The 27952-nt window shown below is 40.2% G+C and overlaps 1 protein-coding gene across 4 annotated transcripts in view; it reads left to right on the top strand.

The window, feature by feature from the left end:
- The window catches only part of Cdc27 (cell division cycle 27), a 72251-nt gene extending 59078 nt beyond the window's left edge, over positions 1–13173 (top strand). For 3 of the 4 annotated variants that reach the window (XM_042672110.1, XM_042672102.1, XM_042672119.1), the window contains 5 exons: positions 297–414; positions 1924–2052; positions 8029–8103; positions 9315–9471; positions 11987–13173. In XM_042672110.1, the coding sequence (XP_042528044.1) occupies positions 297–414; positions 1924–2052; positions 8029–8103; positions 9315–9471; positions 11987–12069 (562 nt within the window). In that variant the 3' untranslated portion in view covers positions 12070–13173. Of the gene's footprint in view, positions 1–296; positions 415–1923; positions 2053–8028; positions 8104–9314; positions 9472–11986 lie in introns of those variants that run through there. The other variant, XM_042672124.1, reaches the window with a different exon arrangement.
- Positions 13174–27952: the final 14779 nt, after the last annotated feature.

Genomic DNA, 27952 nt, shown 5'->3' with positions numbered 1-27952 from the left:
CCAGTTAGTCACCAGAAAACTAGAAGTGGCACTGTGGCTCAAAGTGATAGCGCACTAGACTTGGTCCTAAAGACTTCAGGGACAGTGCCTACGTCCCGAGTTCTAGCCCCATGACCAACAAAACAAAACAAAAAAACTCTCCTGAATGTTTAATTAATTTTTATTGTAACTAAGACCACCAGTATTTTTTCACTGCTTTTTAAGATGCCAGATATCATACATAGCATTTTAGTAGTTGAAATAAGCTGGGAACTAAAAGTTTTAGCCCTAAAATTAATTTTGTTTTATACTTTCAGGTATGGTTTAGGAATGATTTATTACAAGCAAGAAAAATTTAGCCTTGCTGAAATGCATTTCCAGAAAGCACTTGATATCAACCCTCAAAGTTCAGTTTTACTTTGCCACATTGGAGTAGTAAGTAAATATTTGTGCTCTTCTACTGCCCTTTTAAAATATTTTTATCAATTCACTTGTTATATGAAAATTGGGACTTTTTTTTTAATGGTTGTTATTCAGATAACGTCTCTGAATCTTCACAGCATGAAACACCTCTTTGGCTTGATATTTAAAAAAAAAAAAAACAGAGCTGGACTCCAGTGTCTCACGCCTGTAATCCTAGCTACTCAGGAGGCTGAGATCTGAGGATCATGGTTCCAAGCCAGCCTGGGCAGAAAAGTCTGAAAGACTCATCTCCAATTAACCACCAGAAAACCAGAAATGGCACTGTGGCTTAAGGGGTAGAGTGCTCACCTTGAGCTGAAGAGCTCAGGGACAGCGCCCAAGCCAGATTTCAAGCCCCCGTGATCTACCCAAAAAAAAAAAAAAAAAAATCAATTTGGAAGTATGGCTTGGGTGTTAGTGTACCAGCCAATGAGCAAAAACAAACATCAAATAGTGAATTCAAGTTCTGGTCTCAGACAATAAAATGAAATAAAAATAGGAGTTGGGGATGTGACTCAGTTGGTAGAGACTAGCCAATATGTGAAAGCCCCAGGTACCAAGTTCAAGTCCCAGTTTCAGACTAGAAAAATGAAATTAGAAAAGAGAGTGGGGGGGTGGTGAGGAAGGGAGGGGGAAGAGAGAAAGAGAGAGATCAGTGTTTTATCCTTTGAGCAAGTCACTTGTGCTTTTAGAATTTTTGTTGTATGAATGACAGTACCACCACCTTGCCTACTTCCAAGGATTGTTATGTGATTCAAATGAGGATTGTTTTATTATATGTTTGTTTACTTGTTTCTTTTGCTTGCTTTTTGGTGTTGGGGATTGAACCTAAAGCTTTGAGCATGTTATTACACCAGTTCTCCACCACTGAACTACACTGTCACCCCAATCTTTCAAATAAATTCCTAAATTATAATAGCTATGAATACTACAGGATTGATAGACAAAGAGGTTCTTTGAATAATTTTTTAAAACCTGGTATTTAGAGGACCATAATAAATTCTTTGAAATGCATTATCTGGATATATAAGACATTCTTTTCTTGTAAAAGGAAAGAATTCAAAGTTTTACTTGACTTTTGGATTTAAGGGTATACAAATAACTGCTCTAAATAAAATTGTAATTATTCTTAGGAAAATATAATGGTAGTTTGGAAATCAAGAGGAAGAATATAAGTTTTCAACTTAGCAAATTAAATATTATTTAAATATTAAATCTATCTGTTGTTAAATGATGCTGTATGCTCAAAGGAAGTAGATGCTATAAATAGAATAGATTTAGAGGTAATCTAGATCATCATTTAGATAATCATTTGTTAAGCAGTCACTGTATCCACTTAACCCAGTGGTCAATACAGTTAGACCTACAATCTCATCTCTAATAATTTTGTTGTCTTTATATTGGGTTTTGAGTCATATTATATGGTTCTCACTTTTCACTAACATCAAAAGGGAGCTTTAACATGATGTTTTTTTCTTAAAGGTTCAACATGCACTAAAAAAATCTGAGAAGGCTTTGGATACCCTAAACAAAGCCATTGTTATTGATCCCAAGAACCCTTTATGCAAATTTCACAGAGCCTCTGTTTTATTTGCAAATGAAAAATATAAGGTAAGATATAGTCCACTTGTCTTCCACATTGTATTAATTATGTCTCTTTTTTTAACTAAAACTTATTTATATGTTCATTTCTTAACTGAAGTGATTAATTTTCTCCATTTTCAAAAACTGTTAATTTTCTTTCATGATTTTATTTCTTCATGAAATAAAGGAAGTATGTGTGTGTGTGTGGAAATTTAGAAACTTATGGTTATTCTTTGTAATAGAAAGGCTTTTTTTCTACCAGGGAATTATTTTAAAAGTGAGACCTTAACCATCATCTCAAGACCAAAATAAATGAATAGTTGACAAATGGATATGTATTCACTATTTTTTGTTATTGGTCATGGAGCTTGAACGTGACCTGGGCACTGTCCCTGAGCTCTTTTTGCTCAAGGCTAACACTCTACCACGTTAGCCACAGCTCCACTTCAAGTTTTCTGGTGGTCTCCAATGAGACTTTCCTGCCTGGGCTGGCTTTGAACCTCGATCCTCAGCTTTCAAACTTCCTGAGTTGCTAGGATTGTAGGCTTGAGCCTGTGCCCAGCTGTGTATTCACTTTTTTTTTTTTTTGCGGTCCTGGGGCCTGAACTCTGGGCCTGGGCACTGTCCCTCAGCTCTTCAACTCAAGGTTAGAGCTCTACCACTTGAGCCACAGTGCTACTTCTGGCTTTTTCTGCGGTGCTGAGGAATTGAACCCAGGGCCCATGCATGCAAGGCAAGCACTCTACCACTGAGCCACCTTCCCAGTCCCTGTGTATTCACTTTTAAAAGAACATTTAGGGAAGTGGCACTGTGGCTCAAGTGGTAGAGGGCTATCCTTTGAAGAGCTGAGGGGCAGTGCCCAGGCCCAGAGTTCAAGCCCCACGACGGACTCCAAAAATTTTTTTTCTAATAATTTTAGCCCAGTGCTGGTGGCTCGTGCCTGTAATCCTAGCTACTCAGGAGGCTGAGATCTGAGGATCACAGTTCAAAGCCAGCCCAGGCAGGAAACACTGTGAAACTCTTACCTCTAATAAACCAGAAGTGGCACTGTGGTTCCAGAGGTAGAGTACTAGCTTTGAGCTGAAGGAACAGTGCCCCAGGCCCAGAGTTCAAGCACCATAATCAACAACAACAAAAAGCACTCAGGACCTGAGTTGAATCCTCAAGACTAGCACACACACTAAAAAGTATTTGCTGGACTGAGGGTATATAGCTCAGTGGTGGAGTACTTGTCTAGGGTGCACAAAGCCCTGGGTCCAATTCTTAGCACTACCAGAAAGAATAAAGGCATTTATTAAATACTTATTGTATTGTCACTAGGAATATAATAGGAGTAATGCAATTATTTCCTTTCTTTGCCTAGGTTATTATATAGTACCCTTCTAGTAAGAGAATAGCTATTAACTAAATAATTACAAAAATAATGCATCCAAATGCATAAAGTACAGTGAGTTGTAAGGTAGGGGATAGCCAGACACCAGTGGCTATTGCCTGTAATCCTAACTACTCAGGAGGCTGAGAGCTGAGGATCATAGTTCAAAACCAGCCTGGGCAGAAAAGTCTCTGAGATTCTTATCTCCAATTAATGATCAGAAAACCACAAGTAGTTCTGTGGCTTAAAGTGTTAGAGCACTATCCTTTGAGCTGAAGAGCTCAGGGACAGCACCCAGGCCCAGAGTTCAAGCCCCACAACCAACCAAAAAAAAAGTTAGAGTATAACAAGGAGGCTATGGGCTGGGAAGGTGGCTCAGTAGTAGACTGCTTGCCTTGCATGCATGAAGCCCAGGGTTCAATTCCTCAGCACCACATAAGCAGAAAAAGCTAGAAGTGGTGATGTGGCTCAAGTGATAGAGCGCTAGCCTTGAGCTGAAGAGCTGAGGAACAGCACCCATGCCCAGAGTTCAGGTCCCACAACCGACAAAAAAAAAAAAAAGAAAAGAAAAAACAAGGAGGCTATGTGTAATTTTCTTTCTCACTCTGATTTTCAAATTATAAATCTTCAAATTTATTTAGTAATAAACCATAGATACATAGTGTCTATTGAATTTCAAGCTTCTATTTTAACAAATTTGGATTCTTACTCAAAAGAGTAAAACTAAACCAGACACAGTATTGCATGCCTGTAGCTAGCCTGAACTATGTGGTGAGATACTGTCTGGAAAAGCATAAATAAATAAATTTATTAAAAGAATGACCAGAATTTGGCTACTTAGAATAACTTGGGCCACTATCTGAGGATAGTGGTTCAAAGCCATGTCCTCTAGACTGTATCTCCAGTTAACCAAAAGCCAGAAGTGGAAGTTTGACACCAGTAGTAGAGCACCATCCTTGAGCAAAAAAGAGCTAAATAAAAGGGCAAGACTGTTCAAGCACCACAACCGGCACACACAAAAAAGTACAAGCTGGCACCAAGGCTGACGCTTTCAATCCTAACTACTCTGAATTCTGAAGATCTCAGTTCAAAACCAGCTCAGGCAAGAAAGTTTATAAGACTTATCTCCAGTTAGCCACCAAAAAAAGAAAAAGCCACAGTAGAGCTGTAGCTCAAGTGGTAGAGTGCCCAGCCTTGAGTGGAACAAGCTAAGAATCAACACTCACACCCTGAATTCAGGCCCTACTAATGGCAGGCACACAGACACACTCATACTCACATGAGTATATAAGAACAGTTACTAGTTGTGTATAAGATGTCCTAGCTGCACTTCTACTTCTCTATACCTTAATGATGGCAGCAATCAACCTGTTGAGTGTATTGTACTGGTATCTAATCATTTAAGTTACCAAATGGAAAATAAAAGGCTGAATTCTCACATTATATCAATTTTACATTTTGTATCTGATTCCATATAGAGTAGACCATAATTTACTTAAAGCTAGTCTGCAGTTAGACTACCCTAGTTGCTTTTTTAGTATGTTCTAGGAATAATAATATTGTGTCAAGTGTTCTTGTAAAGACGATGATGATTTTGTTGTTGTTGTTGTTGTTTTTAGTGTACCCCTGGGACAGATTCTTAATAGTGATACTGGACATGTTAGCTCATGCTTGTAATCCCAACTTTTTGGAAGCTGAGTCAGGAGGATTATGAGTTTGAAGCAATCATGGGCTACACAGTGACACCTTGTCTCAAAAAATCAAAATAAATCAATCTGATTACTGAATCAATGTTACATGCAATTTGTAACTTGCTGACCTAGCCTCACAAGCAAGTTATAAAGTTTATACTTTACCTATATTAATAAGAATACCTCTAGGGACTGGAGGCATGATTCAGTTGGTAGACTGCTAGCCAATGAGTCAAAGGCATATCAGGTACCAAGTTCAAGTCCCAGTCTTGCACTTAAAAAAAAAAAAAGAATACCTCTTGCCAGGTACCAGTGATTCACACCTATATTCCTAGTTACTCAGTAGGCTGTGATCTGAGGATCACATTTTGATGCCAGCCTGAGCAAAAATAAAATCCAGAAGTGGAGCTGTGTGGCTAAAGTGGTAGAGTTGATAGCTTTGAGCAAAATGGAGCTCAGGGACAGTGCTCAGACCTGAGTTTTAGGACTGGTACACACACACACACACACACACACACACACACACACACACACACACACACACACACACACACACACACACACACACACACACACACACACACACACACACACACACACACACACACACACACACACACACACACACACACACACACACACACACACACACACTAATACCTCTTTTCTCTCACTAATGCTAACTTTATGTAGCATAATTTTCTTAGAAATTTTGTCTATTTGCTATACACATTTTATTTATTTATTTTTTTGGTCAGTCATTGGACTTGAACTCTGGGTCTGAGCACTGTCCCTCAGCTCTTTCAGCTCAAGGCTAGCACTCTACCACTTGAGCCACAACGCCACTTCTGATTTTCTGGTGGTTTATTGGAGATAAGAGTCTCATGGACCTTCCTGCCTGGGCTGGCCTCCTGAGTAGGTAGGATTACAGGCATGAGCTACTGGCACCCGGCTATGCACATTATTTTTAATGATGATAATTGATGATAATCTCTTTAAATACGAATATAATTCTTTTTTTTTCTTTTTTTTTGGGGGTCTGGTCGTAGGGCCTGAACTCTGGCGTGGGCGCTGTCCCTCAGCTCTTCAGCTCAAGGCTAGCGCTCTACCACTTGTGAGCCACATTGCCACTTCTGCCTTTTTTTTTCCTGCTTATGTGGTGCTGAGGAATCAAACTCAGGGCCTCATGCATGCAAGGCAAGCGCTCTACCACTGAGCCACCTTCCCAGCCCACAAATATAATTCTTATTCCTATATTTTTCTCTTCTTTCCAACTCTTTAGCAGAGGTCAAAAGATTACTACACAGTTAATTTAGTTCACTGGGAAAAATTTCATTAGAGTTAGTCCAGTTGATATTCAAAGCTTAGAGTTTGTATGAGGGAGAAGATCCAGATAGAACTTGTGTTCTATAACCTAGTTTTTTGTTTTTTTGTTTTGTTTTTTGTCAGTGGTGGGGCCTCACCCTGGGCCTGACCCTGTCCTTGAGCTCTTCAGCTCAAGGCTAGCACTCTACCACTTGAGCTACAGCACTACTTCCAGCTTTTTCTGCTTATGTGGTGCTGAGGAATTGAACCTAGGGCCTCATGTATCAAGGCAAGCACTCTACCACTGAGCCACCTTCCCAGCCCCTGCAACATAGTTTTTCAAGGCACTGTTTTCATAAATTCACACCTAATATGATGAGCTTATTTTTTTTATGATTTTTTAATTGAAAAGGTGATGAGCTGGAGGGGTTACAGTTACATAGGTAAGGCAATAAGTACTTTTTTTTTTTTTTTTTTTTTTGTGGTCATGGGGCCTGAACTCTGGGTCTGGGCACTGTCCTTCAGCTCTTCAGCTCAAGGCTAGAGTTCTACCATTGGAGCCACAGCGCCACTTCCGGCTTTTTCTGTTTATGTGGTGCTGAGGAATCGAACCCAGGACCTCATGCTTGCAAGGCATGCACTCTACTGCTGAGCTACCTTCCCAGCCCAGTACATTTGTTTTTTTAATCATTGTTACCCCATTCCTCTTTATCTCCCACTTACCTGTCCCTATCCCCGCCCCCCCCCCCCAAGTTGTAATGTTCATATCTTGGAAAAATTATATTAAGTGAAATAAGCCAGACCCAAAGAAAAGCAGGTCACATGATCTCCCTCATTTGTAAGACCTAGAATATGTACATGATATTCTTTTATATATATTTTTTTAAAGATACTGTACAGAGGGGTTATAGTTACCTGTGCATGGTAATGAGTCCATTTCCTATCAAGCATTGTTACCCTCTCCTTTTTTTTCCCCTACCATCCCTTTCCTCCCCTCCCCCCACCCCCCTTAAGTTGTAAAGTTTGTTTTCAACATAGTGTCTTGTATATCTCGTTGTTATAATGGGTCATCCTCTATCCTTATTTCAGCATTTTGTTATTTTCCTTCCCCTCCCCAAATCAGAAAAATGCATATACAAGATTAAGGACACCAGAATTAAATACAGTGACATCAGGGGTTATACCATGGGGGGAGAACATACAAAAGAAACAATAAATGAATGAATGAATGAATGAACGAATGAATGATATTCTTAACAGGGGATCACAATAAGCCAAGTGCTTAGTGCAAAGGTATATATATAATGAAGCGTATTAATATGAACTACAACTTATGGAAACAAGTGGTTTTCATTAGACCCTGTATATAGAACTTTTTCCCAGTTTTCATCTTTCATAGTAGTGTGTATATGTTTTCAGTGTATTCTGGTGAATGCCTACTATTTCTTAGTTCTTAGTACAGAATTATTTTTCATGCATTTTATTTTCAGAACAACAAGGATTAATACAATGCAGAAGTACATTAAGGTCCCATAAGCTTCTGTTAAGATGATTTCAGAAATATAACAAGAATACTTGCTTTGCTAAAACACCATAAAATTTTGCTACTCTTAAGATTTTTCTTTACCTTTTCAGTCTGCTTTACAAGAACTTGAAGAATTGAAACAAATTGTTCCCAAAGAGTCCCTCGTTTACTTCTTAATAGGAAAGGTAAAGTTGGGGCCTTGCTTCTAGACTGTGATTTTGATAACTACACTACCTTTTGAAAAGTAAATACAATACTTACTGTATAACATCCTAAGCAAATTCAACTAGGCTTTGAACTAAGGCTCTGAGAATAACCTTCCTGTGGTATTCGAAAATGAACATTTGCAGTCTAAGGCCAATAATGAGAGTACCACTTCGAAAGCTCTTAAGTTTCAATGCTTAATAAAATACTTAGCTGTCCCTTACAAGAAGAACATTAACTGGATGCTGGTGGCTTATACCTGTGATTTTGGCTACTCAGGAAGCTAAGATAAGAGAATCATAGTTCAAAGCTAGCCTAGGCAGGAAAGTCTGTAAAACTCCTATCTCCAATAAACTACCAAAAAAGCCACAAGTAGAGCTGTAGCAGAAGTTGCAGAGTGCTAACTTTGAGAAAAAGAAGCTCAAGAACAGTGCCCAGGCCCTGAGTTCAAGCCCCTGGACCAGCACCAAAAAAGAGAGAACATTATACTGTCACTGTACTTACTGACTGAATTAGAGTGTCGAAGATTCCTAAGGTCAGTCTAGTCAGGATTTTACAGATTGGGCCTCCAGATGCCAGTTGGTTCCAAAGTGTTATGAGCTTTTGCAGTCCATTTCTTCACATTGTCAATGTTTCAATCAAAGTGACATTCATTGGAAACTTCCTACCTGAAAAGTAGATGCTAGGAATTCTACTCCCCTCCTCCCACCCCCCAAAACCTGGAGCTTGAACTCAGAGCTGGGGTGATATCCATGAGCTCTTTTGCTATACCACTTTGAGCACAGCTCCATTTCCAATTTTCTGATTGTTAATTGGAAATAAGTCTCCAGACTTTCCTGCCTGGGCTGATTTTGAACCATGATCCTCAGATCTCAGCCTCCTAAGTAAGTAGGATTACAGGCTTGAGCTACCAGGGCCTGGCAAAGCAAAGGGATTCGGAGAACAAATCTGACTATATTAGAAAAGAACTCAGTCCCCAGTACCAACACACACACACACACACACACACACACACACACATACACAGAACTCAAAAGCAGTTATGAGTTGGTCTATTGAATGAAAATGTCTTGAAAAATAGAATGGATTTAGAGCTCACAAGTCAGGAGCCTACTTTATATTATAAATGTTTATGTTTTATAGTGGAAGCCCACAACTTAATGAAAAATGTAGTGTTGATGTTTGTTTTTAGGTTTACAAGAAGTTAGGTCAGACACACCTTGCCCTGATGAATTTCTCTTGGGCTATGGATTTAGATCCTAAAGGAGCCAATAACCAGATTAAAGAGGCAATTGATAAGCGCTATCTTCCAGATGATGAGGAGCCAATAACTCAAGAAGAGCAGATCAGTGAGTATCCTACATAGGATTTTTACTATTCAGAAAGCTACCTTTTATGTAAGAATTTGTGGGATACTTTTTTTTATTTTTCTAACTGTTGTGTTTTCTTTATGCAAATGGAAGTTTAGGAAAATGTAATAGAGTGATATATACTGAAGTTCATATGGAGTCAAGTAATTAGTCTTAGATCTGGATCTAGTTTGCTGTGTGACTTTGACAAATCATTGCTGGTTATTTTACCAGGACCTCAATTTGCATTTATTTTGCATTTGAATATGTAAGTAATACTACTGTAACTACACTAATGGGATGTATTGGGAATGCTAGTTGTGAAAATACATGGAAAACATGTAAATATTAAGTGAAGGAATAATGAGTTTGTTAAATGTTAAAGTATATTTTAAAGCTTTGTAGTAGTGGCTATTTTGTGTGTGTGGGCGGGGGGTACTGGGATTTAAACTCAGGATATTGTACTGGCTAATGTGCACTCTATAACTTAGGCTATAACCTCTACCCCTTGTGGCTATTCAAATTTAATGTATTCTAAATGTGTGTTTTTTGTAACTTAATAAGAATTAGCTGGGCGCTGGAGGCTCACTCCTGTAATCCTAGCTATCCAGGAGGCTGAGATCTGAGGATCAGGTTCAAAGCCAACCCCGGGCAGGAAAGTCCATGAAACTCTTATCTCCAATAAACCACCAGAAAACCGGAAATGGAGCTTTAGCTCAAGTGGTAGAGCACTAGCCTTGAGCTGAAGAGCTGAGGGACAGTGCTCAGGCCCAGAGTTCAAACCCCACAACCGTCAAAAAAGAAAGAGAGAGAGAGAAGCAAGTGTTGTATATTTTATTTATTTATTTTTGTTTGTTTTTTGAGACCAAATTACTTGTAGCCCAAGCTGACCTCAAACGTAACAGTCCTTTTATCTTGACTTCTCAAATGCTCGGATTACAGGCCCAGCCAAGAATTGGTTTTTGTCAGTTTCTCAGTGTTTGTCCTGGGGCACTGTCCCTGAGCTTTTTTTTTGATCAAGGTTAGCACTGTTAACACTTGAGCCAAGCTTAACTTCCTCCATTTTGATGGTTAATTGGAGATCAGAGTCTTGAAAACTTTCCTGCCCAGGCTGGCTTTAAACTGCAATTCTCAGATCTCAGCTTCCAGAGTAGCTAGGATTATAGGTATGAACAACCAGCACCCAGCAAGAATTTATTTTAATGCAATATATATTCTATCTGTAAGTTAATAGTGTATATCTGTATCTTTTTAAAGAAGAGAATTAAAATTTTCTGGTGAGGTAAACTCTACTTAGTTGTTGTTGTTCCAGAAAACTTACTGGAAGATTTTAATGAAAATTATGAAAGGGGTGACATTGATCAAGATGCATTGTAATCACAAACTGACGTGTTGAATTGAAACCCCTTTGTACAACTACTTAAAGATAATAATTTTTCCAAAAAATAAGAGCCAAGGGCTGATGACTCACACCTGTAATCCTAGCTACTCTGGAGGTTGAGATCTGAGGATCGCAGTTCAAAGCCAGCCCATGCAGGGAAGTCCCTGAGACTTTTATCTCCAATTAGCTACCAAAACACCAGAAGTGGCACTGTAACTCAAAGGTGGAATGCTAGCCTTGAGTGAAAAAGCTGAGGAACAGTGCCCAGGCCCTGAGTTCAAACCCCATGACCAACAAAAATTAAATAAAAATAAAAAATAAGTCAAAGCTGACATAGAGTTGTAAACCTGTAATCCTAGATCAGGAGACTAAAATTCAAGGCTTACTTGGGCTCACAAGAAAAGTTTTCAGACTCGATCTTGTCTAGTGGCTGAGCATAGTGTGTGCCTGTCATCCCAGCAAAACAGGAAGCTTGAAGTCCAGGAGATACTGAACATAAAGTGAGACCCTATTTCAGAAATAACAAGCTGGATACTGGTGGCTTACACCGGAAATCTTAACTGTTCAGAAGTTTGAGATCTGGATCAAGGTTGAAAGCCAGCCCAGCAGAAAAATCCTTGAAACTTCATCTCCAGTTAACCAGCAGAAATCTAGGCTTAAAGATGTGGTAGTTAATTGGAGATAAGAGACTCAGAGATTTTTCTGCCTGGGCCATTTTTGAACCTTGATTCTCAGATGTCAGCCTCCTTAGTAGTTAGAATTAACAGGCATGAGTCAACAGCACCCAGCTTATTAGGATTTTTGTAATTGTTTATTTAGGGTCTGCTCTCTAAATATGCAGTTTTCCTTACTTGTTTTCATGAACCAACACTATATATTAGTCAGATACCTTACTGTAGAGTTGTTTTGTTTTGTTCTATCTTTTGCCAGTCCTGGGGCTTGAGCTCAGGGCTTGTGCACTGTTCTTGAGCTTCTTTTTGCTCAAGGCTAGCACTCTAGCTCTTGAGCCACAGCTCCTCTTCCAGCCCTTCTGTTTATGTGGTATTGAGGAATCGAACCCAGGGCTTCATGCATGCAAGGCAAGCACTCTACCACTAAGCCACAACCCCAACCTTTTTTTTTTTCTTTTAACAGTGGGAACAGATGAATCCCAGGAGAGCAGCATGACAGATGCAGATGACACACAACTTCATGCAGCAGAAAGTGATGAATTTTAACTTCTGGAAATCATTTGCAACCAGATGCGTGACTAGTGCTGACATGTTTCTTGTCCCTCCATATACTGAGTCTTCACTCTTGAGCCGGCAGTGTCATCATCTATCACTTATACCATGAGTGTGCCACTTTCATTGGACCCTGACTGTACACAGAATGAAAGGCAGTGCAATATTTAGCTGCTAAAAGACTGGCTCTTTTACCAGTATAAATGACAATTTTGGGGAGTAGGGTGGGGAACTTTTCTGTTTTTCTTTAATCTCCCTTAGTTGGAAAGCTATCATGGAAGGAAAAGTTATGTTTTATCTTGAAGGAACCATTAGATATGGAAAATAGTGATGAACTAGAATTTCTTGGCCATTTTCCAAAAATTTTGTTTTTATTTGGTTCTGTTCCTGATAAACAAACTGACCTTCATTTCTAGGTTCTTCAAGAATGGTGTTAGCAAGTGCCAGATGGAACAATAAAAGACATTGCCTATAACAGTAACTTGATTGCCAAGGAATGTAAATTACCTTAAAGTTGCAGTGTCTCAAATGTAATGGGCATATTGGGACTTGTATGTAGGAATCAAATATCCCTCCATACAGTGTACACTTATTCTTGGCAAGAATGCTTTAAATGTAACCAAGAATTTTAATTTATTCACCTTGCTTCAAAGTGTTGATCATTGTTGTCATGGTATTGCAAACTTAAAATTTGTCGTTACCATATTGCCTCTTCTCTTTGAGCTCTTTGGGATCACCTTTAACATTCATAGATGAGAGTGGTTCCTTACTGAAAAGCCAAAACAAGGCCCTTAATGACCACTTAAATTCACCATGAGAATCAGTATGAGAACACTATAGAGAGACTTTAAGAGATCATGATAGCAAAAGCCTTAATACAATCAAAATTGTACCATAATCTTGAATCTACATTTGTTCAAGACAGTATCCCTTTGATTTCTAAGTGTATAAGTAGAGTGCTGGAATGTATGGTTACCTTTCATGAGGTTAATTCCATTCTTTCTAGCTCTCTGCTTCCAATTATTTTCAGCATTGTGAGTCATCAAAACTAATATTGATACTAATTTAATTTAGGATATCAGAAATTTTTAGCCTTGGGGAAAATATTCTTGTAAAGGAGACAAGTTTTCTCCTGAGTTCATCATAAAATAAGGTGATGTTTTTGGGAATGGCCACAATTTTAAAGATCTAATTATGCATATGAAATGAGAATTATTGCAATTTCACAGTAACAGATTTAAACAGTCTTAAATTGTGTACCTCCTTTATTGTAATGTATTGAAATTTTTAGAAAAACTTTAGTTAATGTTTTATTAAGTGCCAATGTCAGAATATAGCAAATTTTAGTTTCTTACAAATAACAACAGGCCTACAGTTATTATTTTGGATTATTTGATGGACAAACTTACCTACGTACTGGTTACCTGTATTTGTTAGTCAAGCTGTGAAAATAAGGTGGGTTACAAAAGATGTAAAAAAAAATTTAGCTTGTAGACCTGGTAATTTTCTGTCATTTATTGTTAATCTCATCCAGAAATGGATTAGATAACTCAAGTCAAGTCAAAGTCTTGAGTTAAAGTATTAACTGCCAGAGATGCATCTAACAAAATCTCTTACCGAGGTCTATGTATGTGTGCTATCTAAAAAATAATCTATAAGGAAAAATAAACATTGGGAATAAACGAGTGTCATTAAAAATTCCCAAAGGTTAGCACTTAGATTCTAAGAAATATTTCATGTTATCATCCATGAGCTTTTCAATGTTTAATTTTATATTCTTTTATTCTTTAATAGGTAAGTCACAAGCCAGCAATATATATCAGATAAACAGTTTCATAGAAAGCTTCACCCTGAGTTCTGTGTTATATGGCCTACAGAAAGCTGAGTTCAGAACATAATTTGCTGAAGTGTAATTTATCTTTTCGTAGTAGGAATTTATGTCCTGTGCCAGAGAGACTTTCTGGTACTGATTTTGAGACCAATAATAAAAGGATAGTGTGGAAGGCACACCATGGCAATAGCTGGCTAAGGGACACTTTCAGCCCACACTTGGCCTGGTTTCATTTTCCTCATACCTGCTTTTAAAGTCATTTAGGCATTTGAAGCTTTATGTCTCACCTAGTAATGTAAGCTTTCTTGCTCTATTTTTTTCTTTCCCTTTTGTTTTTAATTATTACTATTATTATTTGCATGAAATAGTGATCAAACAAACACATTTTTGATTAATCAAAATATTTCAAATTTCAGAAGTTACTTTGAAGGAAATTAAAATATTAAATACCTTGACATCATTTTTTTCTGTTTAAGCTTTTTACACATATGCATATATATTATATATTTACATACTCATAGAAGTTATAACATTGGACTTTTTTTCCCCCCTGGAAATGGTTGTTACTCTGGGATTGTAGAAGGTTGGAATATTTTTTTTCAAGAAAACAAATGGTACTCAAAATAATGAAAGGTGATCCCTTCTTTTTCTGTATTTCATTGCTTTAAATTTTTTTATTTTTTCTAAGAACTGCAAGTAACATTTGAACCATGCTGCTGTTGTACCTTAAACACTCAGTGATAACCAGTATTTAGTCTATTAAAAATACTCTTTTTGAAGAAAACAGTTTCAGAGTCTCTGATTAGCCAGATTATAGTATGGATCGTCACTGAGAAATATGACCCGTTTTCTTTGAGAAAACCTGAAAAATGAGTGTGGATGTGATATGTGTGATCTATTTGCATTGAAACAATGTAATTTAGTGTCTTTCTTTTTGCCTTTCCTGACTTATTTCAGAAATTGTACAATTTGGGGGGGGAGGATTCTTTTCTGTTACTATATTTGCAATTCATTAAAGAATATGGAAAATCCAAATAAATTACTTTTGAAAGCTATTAATAATCAAGTTGTTAAAACTTTATAAGAGCTGTGCCTTTTGTATCTTTATAGTAATGCACAGCAGAATAATTATGAAAAATTATAGCCTTACATTATTCAAAAGCCTAAGGGCAATGTTTTTCTTAACTTTCTTTTAACCTATACTCTTAAATATACATATATTTTTTTAAAGTTCAAAAAATAGTAATATTTGGAATTCCAAAATAAATATTATGACAAAAAAATCGTGGTAATTTTTAGAATACATTATTTTCAAACTGCAGAACTTCCTTTTAACAGCTGCAACTTTGCAAGTCAACTGTTTATCCTTCAATTATGTGATTTTCTGAAAGCCCTCTAAAAAGCTTTTCATTATAATTTAAATCTGTTTTTAAAAAAATCAAAATCTGGAAGAAGTAAAATATAGAAAGTAATTTTTACTCTAGTTTGAAAGTCTTATTTTCCCCTTTTGTTTTCTTGGAGAAAGTAGAGGGAAGAAGGGTTTTATTCAGACTTAGAGAAGACAGAGGAAACTGATTTATTTTTTCCAGACAGAGAAAGAACAACAGAGAAAACATGTTGAAGTATGAAACAAGTAGATCAAAGGACACAACTCAAACTTCCTAACTTTCTCTAGGAGACCTACCTGCCATTATTGTCAGCTGAGAAAAGATAAACATAAATTTAAATAATGACTTGGGATATTGGCTTGAGTAGGTACTAATTTATGGTTCAAGAAAGTTCAATATGAGTTTTAAATGTAAACTTAAATAGGTTTGTTTAATGAAATCTTGTTCTGTGTATTCTATAAGTTGCTTTATGACAACATTTCCCATCAAAATAAGTCTGTAAGGTATTACTCTACTTAGAAAACAAGGCTGAGGCTCATTTATTAAATGGCAGAGTTGGACATTTCTGGCATTAGTGTGTGCTCAAACCTTGTATTTAGTTTTAGACTTCTGGATGTTTTAAATCATATCTTAACATGAACTATTTTGTTATATTCTCTGGCTTTTTTCTTTTTTACAAAGGCTTGAACTCAGGACCTCAAAAAAGTGTTCTAGTTAGACCCATACCTTCAACACTTTTTGCTTTATTTTTCATGTAGAGTATCAAGTGTTTCCAAGGGATCTGCCTCAGAGCCGTCATCCTTCTGCTTAGGTCTCTCAGTACCTGGTAACATTTTGCTTGGGCTGGGCCTCAAATTTCAATTCTTTCCATCGCCACCTCTCAAATAGCTGGTAGGTGTGTACTAGCAACACTCTTGAGTTCTAGTTTTGTTTTTGTCAGTCTGGGGGCTTGAACTCAGGCTTGGGTGATGTCCCTGATCTTGTTCATTCAAGTCTAGCACTCTGCCACTGTGAGCCACAGGGCTACTCCTGGTTTTCTGTTAGGTAATTGGAGAAGAGTCTCTTAGACTTTCCTGTTCAAGCTGGCCTTGAACTTGATACCCAGATCTCAGCCTCCTCGATCACTAGGATTACAGCCATGAGCCACCAGCACCTGGCTAATTCTAGTATTTTTAAAAGAGTCATACTAGTAGACTATTATCCCAGGTTTTACAAAGAAAACTATTATTAGTCATACATTTACATACCTGTGTAGACATTTTGTTGGTCATGGGCCTGAACTCTGGGCCTGGGCGTTGTCCCTTAGCTCTTCAGCTCAAGGCTAGCAATCTACCACTTGAGCCACAGCACCACTTCTGGCTTTTTCTGCATATTTGGTGCTGAGAAATCAAACCCAGGGCCTCATGCATGCAAGGCAAGCACTCTACCACTAAGCCGCTCTTCCCAGCCCATGTGTAGACTTTCAACAAACCTTTGATCTATATCCTGCTTTCTACTCTGTTTTTGTTTTGAGGGTGGGTATTTTTTTTTTTTTGTATATTTTGGGGGATTCTATTTAGTTTTGGTTGTACTAGTGTTTGAACTTAGGGCCTTCTACTTTTGGGGCAGATGCTGTATTATTGAGCCATGTCTCCAGCTTTCTTTTTTTCCACACTGTTTTTAAAATAGGGACTGATTTCATGCCCAAGCACAAATCTGGGCAGGAAACCACAATTCTCCCAGAACAGCTGGGTGGGCATTTGCTATCCCGATTGGACTGGAATCTCAGATTTTTCTCTCCAAGCTTGTCTGGAACTACAAGTCTCCCTGATCTCAGCCTCCTACACACCTGGGATTATAGGTATGTGCTTCTAGTGCCTGATGGTGGTTTGTTTTTTAGGTTTGATGGTGGTGGTTGTGTGTTTTTTTTTGTTGTTGGTTTGGGGGTTTTTTGGGGGTGTGGAGGCCAGTCCTGGGGCTTGAACACTGGGTTTGGGCACTGTCCTTGAGCTTCTTTTGCTCAAGGCTAACACTCTACCACTTGAGCCACAGCACCACTGCCAGCTTTTTTGGTTTATGTGGCACTCTGGAATCAAACCCAGGGTGTCATGCATACTATGCAAGCACTCTACCACTAAGTCATATTCCCAGCCCCTTGGATTTTGTATTGTTGGTTTTTTGTTTTTTTTTTTTTTTGTACTCTTAAAATTTGAAGTATATTTTCTTGCTTTGAGAAACAAAGAAGTGGAAATGTTTTACAAATTTTCTTCATTTCTTGCATATTATTACCAATTTACCCATCATGAACATTCCTTTCCTTTTCAGCACTATTAAAAAATTATTTATGACATACTGAAAATAAGATTATTTAAATGGTTTCACAGAGAGATGGATCGTTGTAAAAGCTTCTTCATAATAGGAAAGAAAAGGTGGCTCTGGTGGCTCATGCCTATAAATCCTAGCTACTGGAAAAATGAGATCTCAGTCATGGTTTAATCTGGATAAGATTAAATCCTTGAGACTTCTCTCCAATTAGCCAGCAAAAAGCCAGAAGTAGAGGAGTAGCTAAAGTGGAAGGTGTCATTCTTGAGTGTAAAAAGGCCAAGTAACAGCCAGCCGGGCGCCGGTGGCTCATGTCTGTAATCCTAGCTACTCAGGAGGCTGAGATCTGAGGATCCTGGTTCAAAACCAGCCCAGGCAGGAAAGTTCATGAGACTCTTATTTCCAATAAACCACTAGAAAACCGGAAATGGTGCTGTGGCTCTAGAGGTAGAGTGCTTGCCTTGAGCTGAAGAGCACAGGGACAGTGCCCAAGCCCAGAGTTCAAGCCCTAGGACCGACAAAAAAAAAAAAAAGGCCAAGTACCAACACAGAAAAAAAGAGGTAGGAAAGGGAATTGTTCTCAACTCTCATTCCACAGTAAGTGGAGATTTATCCTGGTGCTTGTAGCTCCCGCCTATAATTCTAGCTACTCAGGAGGCTAAGATATAAGGATCAAGGTTCAAAGCTGGCCCAAGCAGAAAACATCACCGTGAGACTCTTATGTCCAATTAACTACTCAAAAAACAGAAGTGGTATTGTGGCTCAAGTGGTAGAATGCTAGCCTTGAGCACAAAGAGGCCAACGACAGCACCTAAGCCCTGAGTTCAAGCTTCACAACCTAACAACAACAACAAAAGTTATTTATAACCAAGGTAGGATCAACAAGCAGAAGATTACTAAGAAATTATCAAAGATAGTTTCTGGCAGAGCTGATTTTTATTATTTGAAGATACACTGGTAAAATTCCAAGGTTGGAGATTTTTGCTAAATCAAGTTAGCAGGATTCTCCCTTAAATTGTAGTATAAAAGGCAGAGATGTAAGAGACTCACAGTTTGTAATCCAAAACTGAAAATGGAGAGATTGTGGTTCAAAGCTAGCTCAGGCAGAAAAGTTTGAGGGACCTTATCTATTTTTTTGGTCCAGACGTGGGGCCTGAACCCTGGGCCTGGACACTGTCCCTCAGCTCTTCAGCTCAAGAGGGACCTTATCTTGAAAATGACCAGTCCTGGGGCTTGAACTCAGGCCCTGGGCTCTGTCCCTGAGCTTTTTTTTTGCTCAAGGCTAGCACTCTACCATTTGAGCCACAGTGCCACTTCTGGCTTTTTCTGTTTATGCTAGGCAAGCCCTCTACCACTAAGCCACATTCCTGACCCCACATCTTTAAGTAAATATCAAGCCCATCTTCACAGTGAGACTCTGTATGACATTGTTGGAGGCCCTTATGCTAAGCACCACATTAACCTCATTAACATTGAAGATGAGAAACTAGTGGAACTGGGAGCCAGTGGCCAGCTCAGGAAGCTGACATCCGAGGACTGTGGTTCAAGGCCATCCCAAGCAGGAAAGTCCATGAGATTCTTATCTCCAATTAACCACCAGAAAACTGGAAGTGGCACTGTGGTCCAAGTGGTAGAGCGCTTGCATTGAGCTGAAGAGCTGTACAGTACCCAGGCCCAGAGTTCAAGCCCCACGACCGACCAAAAAAAAAATCTCAACTAAGTCAGGCACTGGTGGCTCATGTCTGTAATCCTCAGGCTATGACCTGAGGATTGTGCTTCAAAGCCAACCAAGGCTCGAAAGTTCTTGAAACTATTAATGCCCCACCCAAGGCTGGAAAGTTCTTGAAACAATTAATGCCCATTAACAACCAGAAGTGGAGCTCAAAGTGGTAGAGCACTAGCCTGGAGCAAAACAAAAAAGCAGGCACCGGTGGCTCATATCTGTAATCCTAGCTACTCAAGAAGCTGAGAGCTAAGGGTCTATGGTTAAAGCCAACCCATGCCAAAAAGTCCCAATGAGACTCATCTCCACTTGACCACTCAAAAACCAGAAGTGACACTGTGGTTCAATCAGTAGCGCACTAGCCTTGCACACAGAAGCCCAAGGACAGTGCCCAGGCTCTGAGTTCAAGCCCCACAACTGACAAAAAAAGCTCAAGGACAGTGTCCAAGCCCTGAGTTAAAGACTCATAACTGACTAAAAAAAAAAAAAAATCAGCCAAGACTACTTCAAATGTGAAACATAAATAAGATATTTAGCAAAACTGAATACTTCTAGCCAGGTGCCAGTGGCTGACACCTGTAATCCTAGCTTCTCAGGAGGCTGAGATCTGAGGTTTGCACTTCAAAGCCAGCCCCAGCAGGAAAGTCCATGAAATTCATCTCCAGTTAACCACCAGAAAACTGAAATGGTGCTGTGGCTCAAGTAGTAGAGCACTAGCCTTGAGCTGAAGAGTTGAGGGACAGTGCCCAGGCCCAGAGTTCAAGCCCTATGACCAACCAAAAAAAGAAAAAACTCCCACTTTGCATGATATTTTTTGGGGGGGGTCTAGTCGTGGGGCCTGAACTCTGGGCCTGGGCCCTGTCCCTCAGCTCTTCAACTCAAGGGTAGCACTCTACCACTTGAGCCACAGCGCCACTTCCAGCTTTTTTGTTTTTTCTGCTTATGTGATGCTGAGGAATCGAATCCAGGGCCTCAAGCATGCAAGGCAAGTGCTCTACCACTGAGCCACCTTCCCAGCCCTGCATGATATTTTTTCTTCAGTACCAGAGACTGAATTCAGGGTATTGCTGGGTTAAGTATCTCCCTCGTGAGCTTTGTCCCTAGCTCTTTGACTGCCACTTTTTGCTTTTTGGTGGTTAACTGGAGATAAGAATCTTGCATTTGTCTGCCTGGGCTCCTCAGTTCTCCTGAATATAGGCGTGGGTAGGCTTTTTCCGGGGGGCTTGGGTGCTGTCCCTGCACGCTTCAGCTCAAGGCAAGTGCTCTACTGCTTGAGCCACAGCATCAATTCTGGTTTTCTCGTAGTTTATTGAAGAGTCTCACAGACTTTCCTGCCCAGGCTGGCTTTGATCCTCAATCCTCAGATCTCAGCCTCCTGAGTAGCTAGGATTACAGGCTTGAGGCACTGGCACCTGGCCCAAAAAAAAAAGATTCTTTTTTTTGTTGTTGTTAGTCATGGGACTTGAACTCGGGGCCTGGGCGCTGTCCCTCAGCTCGTCAGCTCAAGGCTAGCGCTCTACCACTTGAGCCACAGCACCACTTCCGGCTTTTTCTACTTATGTGGTGCTGAGGAATCTAACCCGGGGCCTCATGCATGCGAGGCAAGCACTCTACCACTGAGCCACCTTCCCAACCCCCAAAAAAATTTTTAAAGAAAAGAGGCAAGCTGGGCACAGGTGGCTCACACCTGTAATCCTAGCTACTCAGGAGATCTGAGGATCATGGTTCAAAGCCAGCCCGGGCAGGAAAAGCTGTGAAACTCTTGTCTCCAATAAACCACCAGAAAACTGGAAGTGGGCACTGTAGCTCAAGTGGTAGAGTGCTAGCCTTGAGCTGAAGAGCTGAGGAACAGTGCCCAGGCCCAGAGTTCAAGCCTCATGACCAACAACAACAGGAAAAAAAGGGAGTCTGGAATATAACATTTGTCTTTCTGCAAGGTCTGGATTCAATATCCAACATTAAGAAAAAGAGGGCAGGACTGGGAATGTGGCTTAGTGGTAGAGTGCTTGCCTAGCATGCATGAAGCACTGGATTTGATTCCTCAGTACTATATAAACAGAAAAAGCTGGAAGTGGTGCTGTGGTTCGAGTGGTAGAGTGCTAGCTAGCCTTGAGTAAAAGAAGCTCAGGGATAGTACCCAGGCCCTGACTGCAAGCCCCAGGACTAAAAAGGAAGACGACGACCATGACGAAGAAGAAGAAAAAGAAAAGAGGAAGAGGAAGAAGGGGGGGCAGGAGGAGGAGGGGGAAGAGGAGGAGGAAAGAAGGAAGAAGAAGGAAAAAGAGGGAAGGAAGTGGCGCTGTATCTCAAGTGGTAGAGCGCTCACCTTGAGCTGAAGAGCTGAGGGGCAGCGCCCTGGCCCAGAGTTCAAACCCATGACTGACAAAAAAAAAAAAAAGAAAAAAAGAGGGAGAAAGCCAAAAGGAAAAGGAAGAAGAAAAAGAAAGAAAAAGGGAGAAAGGCAAAAGGAGACACAAAAAGAAAGAAAACAACCATAATTATCCACTAAGTTCTGAGTATGAAATGAAGTTATAGTGGAAACAAAGAACAGTGGAGAAGAAGTAAGTTTTGGGGTGATTTGTTTTGTTTTGTTTTGAGGCAAGCCTCACCATGGTGTCCAGGCTGGCCTGGAATTAACTCAGCCTTAGCCTTTCAAGTAGCTGGGACAAACAGACAAATTATGACAACCCAACAAAGTTAAGGCTAATAACCTTGTATATATATATTTTAAAAACTCTCAAGTATTTAGAAAATGCACATATTGTCCTTTAGTAATTGTGTGATCTTGAACAATTCACTTAAGTGAATTGCAATTCTTTTTCTTTTTTTGCTACTCCTAGGGCTTGAACTCAGGGTCTGGACACTATCCTTGAGCATCTTTTTGCTCAAGGCTAGCACTCTACCATTTGAGCCACAGCACTAATTCTGGCTTTTTCTGTGTATGTGTTACTGAGGTATTGAACCCAGGGCTTCATGCATGTTAGGCAAGCACTCTATCATTAAGCTATATTCCTAGCCCTTGCAATTTTTTTGTTATCAATACAATATAAAAATCTATCCTTAGCTCCCAGTGGACTTTTTTTTTTTTTTTTTTTGTCCATCATGGAGCCTGAACTCTGGGCCTGTGCTCTGTCCCTCAAACTCTACCACTTGAGCTATAATGCCACTGAGCCACCTTCCGAGCCCCTCCTAGCTGACTTTTATGAAGCTCTAATGCAATCAGTAGTCTCCACTTAGACATGTTTCCAAGGAGACCACCACTGAGAATGTACAGGATTCCATACTCAAATTTACCTCTACTGTACATGCAGTGTGTTTGAGCATCCATAACATGAAACCACATCACAGGCCACATTATTGTCACAAGAATTATACTCATTAATACCATATACCAAAAACTAGGTCTTTTTTTAACTCTGTGTGTGGGGGGGGGGTCCTGGGGGGCTTGAACTCAGGGCTTGGGTACTATCCCTGAGCTGGTTTGTGGGGGGGGGTGTCAGTCATGGTTCCTTATTTGGGGGGGGGGGGCGGTCATGGGGCCTGAACTCTGGGCCTGGGCGCTGTCCCTCAGCTCTTCAGCTCAAGGCTAGCGCTCTACCACTTGAGCCACAGCGCCACCTCTGGCTTTTTTCTTTTTTGCTTATGTGGTACTGAGGAATTGAACCCAGAGCCTCATGCATGCAAGGCAAGTGCTCTATCACTGAGCCACCTTCCCAGCTCTCAGTCATGGTTCTTGAACTTTGGGCCTGGGCGCTGTCCCCGAACTCTTCAACTCAAGATTAGCACTCTACCACTTGAGCCACAGCTTCACTTCTGGTTTTCTGGTGGTTAATTGGAGATAAGCGTTTCATGGACTAACCTGCCTGGGCTGGCTTTGAACTGCGATCCTCAGATCTCAGCCTCTTGAGTAGCTAGGATTACAGGTGTGAACCACCAGAGCTCAGCTCCCTGAACTTTTTTGCTCAAGGCTAGCACTCAACCACACTTCTGGCTTTTTAGTGATTAATGGGAGATAAGTGTCCCATTGAATTTTCTGCCTGGCCTGGCTTCAAACTGTGATCCTCACATCTCAACTTTGTGAGTAGGATTATAGGTATGAGACACCAGCACCCAGGTTGGTTCTCTTTATCTTGAATACTGCAGATGCTAAAAGACATGCTAACTTTGAACAAATCTAAACTTTTCACTTTGTCACTAGAGCATCATACTTGCCTTTTTGGTGTTAGAAGATTACCATAAATGTTAACTTTCATTTGAGGCACCATTTACTTCTGGGCTGGTATATTTTCACAAACCTAAGGACAAGGAGACTCTCAGTGGACCACCGTTACTCAGCAATTCTGCAAAGGCTTAATATATATTAGATGACTTTTTGTACATGTACTGAGACATTTATGAAAATGTTCACAACATCATATGAGTAAAAGCAAAAACTGAGAGATATCAGACAGTTGTTATGGGAAAATCTTGTAACAAATCTGATCCAGCAGTGAAAATTGAATGAGCTACAGCAGTAGATAGCCATTTGATTAAATCACAGATAATGTTAAGCAAGGACATTGCTGGAAAACACAATATAATGGGATGCCATTTATTCAAAATCTGAAACAATTCCAAGCAGTGGTGGAGATGGTGTTACAATTCTGTACGCATAATCAAATTCAGGTTGGTGATTATCTAAGGCAGAGTACTTCTCATATAGACATGCTTTTGTGACCCCTAATACAGAACTAGCTAGATTAAAATAACCAACTTCAAATCACCAAAAAACATCTAGTTTAGGATGTTAGAGTTTTCTCAACACCAAGGTGAAACACATGAAGAAAAATTCATGAATAGGCCGAGCGGTGGTGGCTCACGCCTGTAATCCTAATTACTCAGGAGGCAGGGATCTGAGGATCGTGGTTCAAAGCCAGCCCAGGCAGAAAAGTCCATGAGACTCTTTTTTTTTTTTTCCCCCTTGGGTCGTATCGTGGGGCCTGAACTCCGGGCCTGGGCGCTGTCCCTCAGCTCTTCAGCTCAAGGCTAGCGCTCTACCACTTGAGCCCCAGCACCACTTCCAGCTTTTTTCTTTTTGCTTATGTGGTGCTGAGGAATTGAACCCAGGGCCTCATGCATGCAAGGCAAGCGCTCTACCACTGAGCCACCTTTCCAGCCCTCCATGAGACTCTTATCTCCAACAAACCACCAGAAATCTAGAAGTGGTGCTGTGGCTCAAGTGGTAGAGGGACAGCTCCCACAAAAAAACAAATTCATGAGTAGTTCTTAGCCTCTGCCCTACCCCCGCCCCCCTGTCCAATGTTGGGGCCTGGGTGCTATCCTTGAGCTCTTTCACTCAAGGATAGGGCTCTACCACTTTGAGTCACAGAACCACTTGCAGTTTTCTGGTGGTTTCTTGGAGATAATAGTCTCATGGATTTTTCTGTCTGGGCTTGCTTTGAACAACCATCATTAGAACTCAGCCTCCTGAGTAGCTTGGATTACAGGCATGAGCCACTAGGGCTCGGCCTTAATTTCTTAATGATGGAAAGATTTGATGGAGTTAAAGTTTTCCTTGTAAATAATGACATTCAAACTTACTGTCATTTACCATCAATTCATTTGACACTGAACCTCATTTATGTATTTTAAATGTGCTGGTATTTATTTGCTGTGCATTTACTGTTTGGGAACACTTTGATGTAAAACTGATCTTTGTAGTCTTAGAAATTAAGGCATGTAAGCCAGGCACCAGTAGCTCACACCTGTAATACTAGCTACTCAGGAGGCTGAGATCTGAGGATCCTGGTTCAAAGCCAGTCTGGGCAGGAAAGTCCATGAGACTCTTACCTCCAATTAACCACCAGAAAAGTAGAAGTGGCATTGTGGCTCAAAGAGCTAGCATGCCATTGAGCTGAGTATATATTGGTTCAAAAAACTTAGGAGCTGGGCACCGGTGGCTCACACCTGTAATCCTAGCTACTCAGGAGGCTGAGATCTGATGATCACGGTTCAAAGGCAGCCCGGGCAGGAAAGCCTGTGAGACTCTTATCTCCAATAAACCTCTAGAAAACTGGAAGTGGTGCTGTGGCTCAAGCAGTAGAGCACTCACCTTGAGCTGAAGAGCTGAGGGACAGCACCCAGGCCCAGAGTTCACGACCAATAAAAATAAAAATAAAAGAAAGTGCTTAGTAAATATTTAAGAGAATGAATGATTATATCACTAACTGTAATTGCTGAATTAAAGAGTATATACATTGATATTTTTGATGTCTCTTGCTGAATTCTGTTCCACAGATATTAGATTTATTTATTTGTTTTTTATTTTTATTTATTTATTTTTGCTGATTGTGGAGCCTGAACTCTGGGCCTGGGCGCTGTCCCTCAGCTCTTCAGCTCAAGGCTAGAACCCTACCACTAGAGCCACAGCACCACTTCTGACTTTTTTTGCTTTCTGTGGTGCTGAGGAATCAAACTCAAGGCCTCATGCATGCAAGGCAAGCACTCTACCACTGAGCTACTTTCCCAGCCCAGGATTTATTTTATTTATTATTGTTGTTTTATTTTTATTTTATTTGTTTGTCTGTTTATTTTCCTGATCCTTGGGCTTGAACTGAGCTCTGTGCACTTGAGCCACAGTCCCACTTCTGGTGTTTTCTGAGTAGTTTATTAGAGATGAGAGCTTCATACACTTTCCTGCCTGGGCTGGTTTCGACCTGCTTACCTCTGATCTCTGCCTCCTGAGTAGCTAGGCATGAGCCACGGCACCCAGCTTCTTTTCATTTTTTAAGAGACATGTGTAGCCAGATGCACACTATAATTCCTGGTTGGTTACTCAGGAGGCTGAGATTGAAGGATCTCGGTCTGAAGCTAGGCTAGGTAAACTCTTCTCTACAATTAACCAAAAAAAATGGCTCAAGTGGTAGAGTGCCAGCTGGGAGCAAACACTTGAGGCATTGAGTTCAAGCCCCAGGTCTGGCGCGCGTGTACACACACACACAGAACTATTTGTAGTTTTCTTTTAATGAAATTGTTTTATTATTTTGTCCACTTTAATACATAGACTTTTTGTGCATGTAACTACTGGAGCTTGAAGCAATGGCCTGGGGGCTGTCTTTTAGCTTTACTCACTCAAGGCTAAGGCTCTGCCACTTGATTCACACCTCTACTTTGAAATTTTTGGTAGGTAACTGGAGACAAGAGTTTCATGGGGGGGCTGGGAAGGTGGCTCAGTGGTAGAGTGCTTGCCTTGCATGCCTGAGGCCCTGGGTTCGATTCCTTAGCACCACATAAGCAGAAAAAGCTGTGGCTCCAGTGGTATAGCGCTAGCCTTGAACTGAAGAGCTGAGGGACAGTGCCCAGGCCCAGAGTTCAGGCCCCATGACTGGCAAAAGAAAAAAAAAAAGAGTTTCATGGACTTTCCTGCCTGGCCTGGCTTCAAACTGTAATCCTCTGATCTCAGCCTCCTGTATAGCAAGGATTACAGGTGTCATCCAACAATACTGACAACTTTTTTCTGTATTGATTTTTAAAAGTTTTTTTAAATTGTGAACTATGACAGAAACACAGAAAAGCTTATACATATTTTTGTATGTTTCAAATAGTTATAAAGTGTATAGTTGTATGCCCAATCACCTGGCCAAAAAATGAAGCTGAAAAACCTCTTGAGACTATAATTGGAACTAATTTATGCTTAGATATCTGGGGTATTTCTAGTCTGAGACAATGAGGAACATGGCTGTTATGAATATTCTTACATGTCATCCTGACTCTTAAAATTCTGCATTTTCTGTTCACATTTTTGTTTATGTGGTACCAGGAATCAAACCTAAGCTTCAGAGTGCTACACTAGCACTCTACCCACTGAGCCACATTCCCAGCCCAAATTCTGCCCTCCCTCCCTTCCTTCCTTCCTTCCTTCCTTCCTTCCTTCCTTCCTTCCTTCCTTCCTTCTGTCTTCCTTTTTGTTGGCTGTGGGGCTTGAACTCTGGGCTTGAGTGCTGTCCCTGAGTGCTTCAGCTGAAGGCTAGCTCTCTACCACTTGGGCTACAGCACCACTTCTGGTTTTCTGTTGACTAATTGGAGATGAGAGTCTCATGGACTTTCCTGCCAGGGCTGGCTTTGAACCATGATCCTCAGATCACGGTTAGCCGCCTGAGTAGCTAAGATTACAGGCGAGAGCCACAAGCACCTGGCTGCATTTTCTTACAATATAAATCTTTTAGTGGAACTGCTGGAACATGGAGTGTGCATATCTGAAATTTTATTAGATTATATGGAAGTCTTCTAAAGTGACTGAACCTGTTTATACTCCCACAGTGTACTGAAATTGCTGGTATTTATTGATTTGCAGGAGGTCTTTGTATACAATTTTATGCAAGTTGGCCCTTTGTAATAAAAGCAGCAATTTTTTTTCTGGTTTACTGTGCCTTTAAAGAGACATCTTCCCTAAAGGAATGAAAAATGTAATTGGAAGAAAAGGAGTATTCTAACTTTGAAGCACTCAAGTGAAGTTTTCTGGGTTTACTCACTCTCTCTGTCTCTCTCTGTCTCTCTCTGTCTCTCTGTCTCTTTCTCTCTCTCTCTCTCTCTCTCTCTCTCATTTTTATGTATCTTGAGATAGTGCCTCACCTTGTAGCTCAGGCTGGAATCTTC

This window comes from Dipodomys spectabilis, unplaced genomic scaffold (genome assembly GCF_019054845.1).
Source record: "Dipodomys spectabilis isolate Male_0828 unplaced genomic scaffold, ASM1905484v1 ptg000018l, whole genome shotgun sequence".
Classification (NCBI taxonomy): Eukaryota; Metazoa; Chordata; class Mammalia; order Rodentia; family Heteromyidae; genus Dipodomys; species Dipodomys spectabilis.
The sequence above is the reverse complement of the archived record's forward strand: the minus strand, read 5'-3'. Positions and strand labels throughout refer to the sequence as shown.